Source organism: Meriones unguiculatus, chromosome 11 (genome assembly GCF_030254825.1).
Source record: "Meriones unguiculatus strain TT.TT164.6M chromosome 11, Bangor_MerUng_6.1, whole genome shotgun sequence".
Classification (NCBI taxonomy): Eukaryota; Metazoa; Chordata; class Mammalia; order Rodentia; family Muridae; genus Meriones; species Meriones unguiculatus.
In genome coordinates, this window is record NC_083359.1 from 82,651,060 (window position 1) to 82,660,824 (window position 9,765).

Below are 9,765 nucleotides of genomic sequence, written 5' to 3' on the forward strand. Positions count from 1 at the left end.
GGTACCCCAAACTGGCATATCTTCCTGTAGTGTTATTCAGCTGTACCCAGATATAACATAGACATTACATAGTCAGCTGTCAAATTTCTATTTGCCACCTAGGTATTGAGTTGTTTCTGGGGCTCACGAGTTTGCCCTTCCTTCCTTCCTTCCTTCCTTCCTTCCTTCCTTCCTTCCTTCCTTTCTTCCTTCCTTCTTTCCTTCCTTTTTTTCCTTCCTTCCCTCCTTCCTTCTTTCTTTTCTTCATCTACAGCATATCTGACACCCTGAGAAGAAAGCATGGATTCTAGGTTTTTCCTGGATGCCATCATGATGAGGTCATTGCCAATCTGCTGTGTGGCAACTTTTCTTCTCCAAGGTTGGTGCTCAAGTGGGCACAAGAACACAGGAGTGGAATATTAATACAATCTTCAAGGCTGTTTCTCTTCGTTTCATATTTGCAGGAAAATTGCTGTCAGGTCTGGTGGCATAGAGCTATAGTTTCCAGTTAGGAGGCTGAGGTTAGGAGGATCAAGAGTTCAAGGATATCCTGGGATAGAAAGTAAGCTCTAGGCCAGCCTGGGAAACTTAGTGAGACCATCTCTTAAAATAAAAAAGAAAGAGCAGGGGTTATGTTTCAGTGGTATAGCACTTGCTTCACATGGGCAAGGCCTTGGATTCATTCCCTAGCAATCTAAACAAAGGAAAAAAAAGAAAAAAAAAACATCACTGGATGATATAATAAAATTATACTAGAATCAGGGGCAGAAATTAACTCTCTTTACTTCTATGGGCTTTAATTTCTTCCTTTGAGGCATTATCTTCAACACAAAGATGGCTTCTGAGACAATCCTATTCAAACCTCAGGGCTGTACCCAATGCTAGCTGATTCTGGGGTCTGCTCTTCACTTATTATGAGAGACCTTCACACTTTGTAGAATAATGAAACTGTGTTCTGTAAGCTGTGGTTGGCAGAAATCCTCTGGCTCTTTGGCATCTCCTGGTTTCCTTAGCATCTGGAGATGCTCAAGAGGATTTTGCTCTTCTTGGTATTCAGACACAGTGGTTAATACATAGGGATAGACCAGATGTCTTTGGATTGCTTTCCGGTACACTTTCTCATAAGGCCCAGGATCTCTCTGGGTTACAGATAGTCAGAGAACTTGATTCAGGAACTTTGTGATAGTCTTGTTTGGTTCTTTAATATATTCTTCTTTTTTTCCATATACAAAACATAGTATTATGTAGAAAAAATTATAAAAATGGCATGGATTTTGTTTTCTGTATATCAAAAAATAATGGCTGATATTTGTTGACCCCTTAAATATTTCCTGTAAAGTGTTAACCATTCACACATATGATCTTATGCAACACCACACCAGCTTTCTGAGACAATAGATTTTTTCTATCCCTACTTCACAGATAGGAAATTGAAAATCATCAAGTTAATTCAGTTTTCTAAAGGTCACATCAAATATTCTAAGACTTATAGCCATTGAAGATATTATCAGTCAAGAGTGATTTTGTTTTAGTATAGGGTTCACTTTTGATATTGTACTTTCTATATTCCGTTGATTTGACTAATGTATAATGACATATCCCACCCCCACCCCCGCCATTATAGCTTCGCTGTTCCCAAACATCTCCTGTGTTGCCCTTGCTCAGCCCTCCCAAATTCCTGACCTTGGGCATTCCTTGCTCTTTTATGGCAGCTTTGCTTCAACCAGAATGTCTTATAACTGGAATCACACAGAATGTAGCCTTCTCTGATGGATCATTTTAACAGATATACAGAGTTGATGTTTCCTCCACAGCTTTTCATGGCCAGATGACTCACTTCTTGTTAGCACTAAAAATAATGGCCACTCCATAGTTGGTGGCTGCTCCATAGTTCCACCTTCTCCAGAACCTTTGGGTGCATCCAAGTACTGGCAGTTAAAGACCACAGCTTCTGTAAGTTTTTGTATGAACAAAATGACTTCAAATATTTGGCACAGGGATACAGCTGAAAAGAATTAAGGACTTTATTTGGGAATGAGGTTGTGATTCTTTCGGATGGGCAAAAACAGATAGGTAGCCTCTGGAAATCGAGAAGAGATCAAGCAGGCGTTTCTGAGTGCTTTCTACGTGTCAGCAAACTGCCACGTTATTTTCCCAAGTACACTGTTAGCTCTTGGAAACTTCCAGTTGTAGTGTGAAGCCTTATCACTGTGTGTATGAAAGTAAAGCCAATAAATGGTTCAAGTATTTTCCAAATTCAGGAAGCCAGAGAATTTGAGCTAAATATGAGAGCGTCAAGTCTGCTCTTTGTCTTGCCCGATCAGGTTCTTCATCTAAGGGGAAGAGGATTAAAAAAAAGAGTTGGTTTAATCGTAGGACACAAAAAGATATGTGTGAAGTGTGAGAATGAGGCTGCAGCCAGGCCAGGCATGACATTGGCTTTGGAACTGTGGGGATGTCTCTGAACTGCATGGACTGTCTCTGGGTAGTGTCTCTGGATATTGTAGAGTGTCTCTGGGAAATGTGGGAATGTCTCTGCACAGGGAGGGGATGACTCTGAGATGTTCTCTGAGAAGTTGAGTGTGTCTCTGGGCAGGGATGGGGTGACTCTGGGAGGTATAGGGATTTCTCTGGGCTGTTGGGTATGTGTCTGGACACTTGAGTGTGTCTCTGCACAGTTGGGCAGCTGGCGCTGAGCATCAGGTGTGCAGAATGAGAGCAGAAAAGGTTCTGGGAGCAGGAAGGAGGTCTTCTTCCAGTTCACAAAATTACCTGAATTCACTAAATTGTTGTTTCTAAGAGGCTTGTGTGGACATGCCAATTTCCATTGTAGGTGGCCTTTGGGAGAAGGAACAGGGTGTTTGGGGTTGCATGGGGTTGCAGTAGATCAAACCAGTGGAGAAGTCACATATCTTTCCTGGCTACCTCTCTATATCTCAGAACCAGATGCCCTTTTGGTCATGGTTACCCCTACAATATCAGAACAACAAAAGGACAGAATTCATACACACACACACACACACACACAAAGTCAGTAAAAATAATTAAACTACATATATCTAATGAGTTCAAAATTGACAAAACACTGTCAAAAATAAAAAGCTTTTTAGAAGGGTTAGAGTTGTGGCTTGGGAGAAGGGCTGGTGAAGCAGTTTCTCTAGAATGTGAAAGGCCCTGGGTTCAATCCCCAACATTACAACAAGGAAAAAAAAAAGGATCAAGTCACAAGGACTTTGAGATCAGAGAGCTGCTTTTGCCTCTTTTGCCTAGATTAAAGGCGCATACTACCACACTGACTAGTTTATTTTGTTTGTTTACTTATTTATTTTTGTTTGGGGTGAGGGAAGAGTTTAAGTTTATATATCACAGAAAGCTATAGCATGGGAAGCTGATCCTGACATGGGTGCCCTAAGTATTGTAGTAATTTTTGAAGATGATGCCCAGGGAGGTTGGAAATCTTAATCTCAACTCACCCAGGACTTGCCTGTGCTCTGGTATCAGAGCACAGGAGCCCAGTGCTGTGCTGAACCCTATGCCACTACACAGAGCACTTTTGGCAATGGGTACAGGTACCAACCAGCACAGGCTGGCCCCAGAGCAGTGGGTTTTTTTTTTTTTTTTTTTTTTTTTGTCTAGGGGGATTATGATGCTGGGGGTAATGGGTCTTTGGAGAGGTATTCTTCTAGAACCCTTCCTAAAGCACAGAGGAACAGCATCCAAAGGGGTAGGAGCCTAGACTCACATTCTTACCCAAGTCAACATTTTTCTCTCCATGCTCACCACATTTCGTCACAGCTTTTCTGCAGCCCAGGGCTCAGGAAAGCCCTCCTGCCTCCCTAAGCAGCTTGCTGGTTGTAGCCCAGGAAGGCCTGTGATCATATTTAAAAGAGAAGTAGGGGATTCCTCATTTGTGTGGGGAGTCCCCAGTGAAATCCTCTTGCCTGCGGCTATTAGTCTGCCAGGAGAGTGGGTAGCAGGAATTCCACTGCTCGAGGCACGAAAACAAATCTCTCCCATGCCTCTGATCTAGACATTCTGCCAAGAATGGCCTTGTGGCTGTTGTTCTTGGCAGGAATAGTGGATATTTTCCCCCTGTTCCCTTTGTTAGAATAGGGAATACACCATATAGTTCCCCTCCAAAATTGTCGGAAGGGGCCCCACTACTCCTGACCGCAGGCTTCTAATTTTGTTTTTTTCAGAGTCCGCATCTGCAACCGTCTTTTTGGTGCATTCTTTAAGATATACTGAGAGCACATAGGAATGTTTCTGAGTTTAGCAGACAGGAATATACTTTACATATGGGTCTGCCCCTTTGTTACAACTTTGCTCCATCTCCTTTTGGCTACCGAGTCCTGTGTGCTTTTCTCTGCCGAGCTTCTTCTCACTATTTTACTTCTTACTGCATGGACTGACTTGACTCATGTTAGGGTTTTCAAGCTGGTGAAGAAAAGGGAGTGATCTAAAGCCTAAAACCAGCTAATTTGGCAGGTGGGATACCTCATTGGGTAAAAGCACTGGCTCCAGTCCTGACAACCTGAGTTTGATCCCCTGAAACTATGTAAAGGTGAAGGGAAAGAACTGATTCTGCAAAATTGCACACACACACACAAACACACAAATAATACATAAAACTAATTAATGAGAAACTATATCTACTACGGAGTCTAAGGACTTGTTGGTATGTTGAAATCACATGATAGGAGAAACTGACTCCTGAAAGTTGGCTTCTGACCTCTACACACACACACACACACACACACACACACACACACACACAGACCGACTTGGACACATACACACACACACACACGCACACACACACACACATGCACGCGCACATATGTATAGAAACTCACATGCACACACACACATGCACTCGATGTGCATATACACTCTCACACACAAAATAAATAAACATAACAAAAAATGAAAGTCCATGACATTCAAGCATTCTGAAGGTTTAGAACAGGTTCTATTGACCCTTGAAAACAGTACGTGTTCATTCCTGTCGCACAATAGAAGAGAAAGCACACAAAAATCCTCTAGAACTTTCTCCTAGTTCATGCTGGGAGTGTCTCTAAGTGTGTTAAGTGTGTTATTTAAATGGAGAATTGGGGGGTGCTAATATTTAGTATATAGCATATTAACGAAATATACCAAAGAAGAGTGGGGCAGAAATGAAGACTTCAGATTTCAGATGCTTGCATGGAAGGGCAGAATAGCACCCCCCCCCCCATTGGAAGAGATGTATAGTAATACAAAGCCAAGGGGGAATGTAGCAGGTCTGCGTAAAAACCCAAAGAAAAAGCCTCGTCTTTTGTCAGGTATTTTTCCTGTGGGCTGCTGTAGCCATTTCACATTTTCTCCTAAATATTCGTCTTTTCCCCTTCCTTAGGTGAAGTACCCTCCAATCCAAAGTCTCAGAGCACAAGTTACCAGTAAGTATTACCAAAAATTTAATTGATCTTCGTGTACTTATCTTGTGTATCTGTGTGGCACATGTGTGTTTGTGTTGATGAGCACACGTGTGTGTTTATGTGCATGGGGGGGCCGGAGGTCGACACTGGGTGTCTTCCTTAGGTGCTCTTCATTTTATACTTTGAGCCTGGAGCTCACTGGTTTAGCCACACAGGCTGGCCAACAAGCTTCAGGGACAGAGCTGTGTTTTATAGTCTAGTATCGCTGTGTCACTGTGCCTGGCGGCTGCTGCTGCTGCTGCTGCTTGTTCTTATTGTTCTTCTTCTTCTTTGGTGTGATGAACTGAACTCACATCCAGCAGACACCTTACCAACTGAACCGCCTCCACAGCCTTATACCCATTTTTTTAAATAGGTTCTTTTGTGTAGTCTCTTAATTTCCCCAGAACACAGGATCTATCATTTCCCTTAGAAAAGTGTTGCATCCTCAAACTGTTGGAGTCTAAATTTTTTTTAATATCAGTAACCAAAGAAGTGCCTATCTCTGTACTTAACATATCTTTCTGAACCCTCCCAGACACATCATTTTTGGTAGGAATTTCATTTTGTTTTCGGCTATGGATTCTAAGGCTATCTGGCTGTAAGACACCTGGTACTCTGTAAAATGATGACACCTTAATGAGAGCTGGGGGAGGCCATAGATGAGGAAAACCTAATACTTTGATCAAGAGAGAATCATTTGGGTCCTTGATCACAGCCAACCAACCACCAGGAGTTTCTATATGAGTTTTCAAGGATTTATTAAGTTCTCCCAGCTGAACGGGAAACACGTTTTTCCCTCAATAGGTCATCCTCATTTTTGATTCAAAGTACAGCTCCCGAGCCTGGCAGTAATAAGTAAGAATTATTAATTTGGGGAGCAGCAGTAGGGAGAGGCCTGGTCTTTCCTGTCAGCAAAGGCATTCCTAGGGGCATGGAAAATAGGCATTTCTTGGTCAGGTGGAAAGCTGTAGGAAATGATTAAGGGCAGCTACTTCGAGTCGAGCTAATTAGGGATGGGCAGGACCAAGGCAATGCAGACTGTGTCACCCCACCCTGCCAACCTTTGTTGCAGTCCATGCACTCATCTGGAGAGTAATCACTGAAGATGCCATTATTTCTTGTTTTTGAAAAATCAGGAGATATTGGAACCTGTCTTTTCTGCCAAATGTCCGAGGTGACAATGGCTGTAACCTCTCAGCTCTGACTCCCAACCTCAGCTTATACACTCTTGAAGACTGACATTGGTTCTGCCTTTTCCTCTGCTGCATCGGTACAGCTGGTTCCAGGCATCGGTACACCGCAGGGCTTCCATACTTTTGTTTCTTCGAATGTCTTTCTTTACCTGATTAGCTATATTGCAAGGTTCTCATATCATATTTGGCTTAGGAATAATCTTGTTTTCAATTCTTTTTAGGATGTGAGGAAGGGAGACTGTTCATCAGCTTATCCAGGAATGAGTATCAAACCATGGAGGTGCAGAACAACTCAGTTGCCATCACCTGCGATGGGCTTTATCTCATCTACATGAAGGGCTCCTTTTTCCAGGAGGTCAAGATCAACCTTCATTTCCGGAAGGGTCGAAGTCCCATTTCTATACCAACGCTGAACAATGGCCAAAGGGTTGACTTCCCTGTGGTGGCCTCTTTGGCTTTCAAGGATATAGTTTACTTTACTGTAGATGCTCCTGATATTTCCTGCGAACACCTCCAGATAAATGACGGAGAGCTGATTATTGTCCAGCTAACTCCTGGTGGATTCTGTGCCCACTGAAGATCTTACGGCAGCACCATGAACAAAGTGCCACTGTGAATTCCACGCCGAGGTGTGAACAGGACAAAGGTTCTTTCTTGGGAGACACGAGTCGATCCTTCTCAACTTTCTGAGATGTGACCAAATGCAGATCCTACCCGACTTCCTCACTCAGGGATATTGAGTGTCTTACATGACAGTTGATCTCTCTTTTCCACACTTGAGCCTGATAAGAGCTCTTCTGGGAATGAAAAACAATGACTTTCAGTTAGTCAGAAGATCACTGTAATAAACTTCTGTCACTGAAAAATGGCATTTGATTACTATTTTCTAGAATTTTGGCATTGTCAAGAGGCAGAGAAAGGGCTATGAAATCTAGAAAGGGTCGTGTCCACCAACCAGTAGGAGCTGAAGTGTTCTCTCCTAAGTCAAGGTGATCAATGTTTACATGTTGCCTAAAGTCCTTTTTCATTTCACGGGAGCTCAGAAAGAAGATCACCATGTGGAAACCAGGACTCGAAGACAATATTTAAGTGACACTGTGCACTCAGACCTTCTCCCGTTACCACTTTCCTTTCCTGGCCACCAAAAACACATAATAGAAAACTCCTCCCTTCAAAGAAGTATCCAGGGGCGATGATGAAACTCCTCCCTTCAAAGAAGTATCCAGGGGCGATGATGAAACTCCTCCCTTCAAAGAAGTATCCAGGGGCGATGATGCCACCAAAGCACCTCATCAGTGATGTAAAGAAAACCAGTGGAGCTTTGTTTCTTGTACAGGGTGTGAGAGATCATTTATCCTGAGAGTTATTTTTATTATACAAGATAGTAATGAACTGGAGGTCACAGAATAAAGGCTGGGAATGAGCCTTTATTCACTGTCTGAACAAGACTGGTTTGGAAGTTCTCTCTTCCAAAACTTTTATGTAAATTTTTGATAATTTAAAAGACACACACACACACATAGTATTTTTTAGCCATTTTCAATAGAAGATACAACACATCACAGAAATCTTTCTAGATGGTTCTGTATCCCCACAAGGATTGCCTTATGCTACAACACAGCAGTTCACTTATCTCTCAAACCTCCTGGAAGTTTGAAGGCTGTTAATCCTTATACTGACTGAGCTCAGTTATATTTGGATTTTTTTTTGTCTGATAATTTTATGCTTTCTCTTATGCATCTACCCATAGTTGTATTCCCACTCTGTTATAATATGTTATTAAAAGAAGCTGAGTAAAAAATGCTACATAAAAGGGTTTGTGCATGAGATGAAAGCACAGCTGTTACTTCTGGAAGGTCCGCTGTGGGCTAAATGTGTTACATGAACTGTTAGGGGCAAGATATTCTGTGATCTCTGTCTTGGTGACTCAGGAGATCTATATGTGTGTAGAGTTCAGTTTTTGTCATTGATTATATTGTGCAAAGTTGTTGTTACCTAACACGTGACAGCTGGAAAAGTAAACGTTTATAACTATGGGTAATATTTAATACAATTAATGTTTTGTTTTTTGAACTTTGGGGCTTGTACCTGTATTTTTTATGGATATGCAATGTACAGGCCTAGCCTAAGCCCCATTGTCCTGTCAGTTGTTGTCCTGAACACCATGGTTTCTGCTCTGCAACCTCACTCCTCTGGAGCACACCCGGCCTGCTTCTTTTGTTCTGGCCTCTGCTAGCCACTCAGGAATACTGTGGCTGTGTGCCAGCCTCAATCCCCTACCTACCACCATATGTGGTCTCTGTTTTAGTTCCCTTATCATTTCATTCAAAGAAACAATTAACCCTGTGCTCTACATGAAAAAGAGATTCACAGGGAGAGAACAGAGTGAGGAATTAGGTGTCAGAAATTGCAAATTTGACCCAGTCACTAAGTAAGTGACCTTCGACAAATGACTTTCTACTTCCGCATCCTGCTTCTTCCCTGTAACATGACAAAAATATAAAATGCCTGAAAGTTTAGGAGATTGTGTTCATAATGTCAGCTGAAGATACCACATGTTTAGTGTAACCCTCACTCAGGCTTCTTGGTGACTCTTTTGAGAGCAGTTCCCCACCCTTAACTGATGACTTTCAGTTTACAGAATGCTATAGGGGGTACAGTCTTGAGGACAATCAAAAAATGTTCTTCAGTTTCTCAAGTGTTTTCCCTGTTTTAAGCCATAATTTTGTACTCAATCCATTCCTGGATCTCAGAGAGAATAAATATAAATGTTAACAATATAGATAATAATATTATTTGTACTTACATGTCTGAAATAAAAGACCCTGGAATTTTCTGATGGTTAGTGTGTTGTTTTTTCTTTGTGTTTCTTTTTAACATGTCCTGATTAGCTGATCCTTCAGAAGCGTGGAGGAGGGACAAGCTTTCTGGCTTTCTACCTGCCTCTGTCCAGGGAATGGTTGAGCTGGGAAAATTCATCTTTGTTTTGCAAAGATGCTGGAAGTCCGTGCCCCTCCTCACAGCTCAAGGGTTATGCAGAAATCTTTCATATACATACAGACCTTTCACATAGGGCTTTTCACCTCGAATCTAGCCCCAGGATGATTTCTGAGGATTATGTCCCCTCTGCCTGG

The 9,765-nt window shown here is 42.1% G+C and overlaps 1 protein-coding gene across 16 annotated transcripts in view; it reads left to right on the forward strand.

Annotated features, from left to right (window-relative positions):
• Nucleotides 1-9,476, forward strand: part of Tnfsf4 (TNF superfamily member 4) — a 142,863-nt gene extending 133,387 nt beyond the window's left edge. For all 16 annotated transcript variants that reach the window (XM_060364556.1, XM_060364559.1, XM_060364562.1 and 13 more), the window contains 2 exons: nucleotides 5,375-5,417; nucleotides 6,853-9,476. In XM_060364556.1, the coding sequence (XP_060220539.1) occupies nucleotides 5,375-5,417; nucleotides 6,853-7,208 (399 nt within the window). In that variant the 3' untranslated portion in view covers nucleotides 7,209-9,476. The remainder of the gene's footprint in view (nucleotides 1-5,374; nucleotides 5,418-6,852) is intronic.
• The last annotated feature ends 289 nt before the right edge of the window (nucleotides 9,477-9,765 follow it).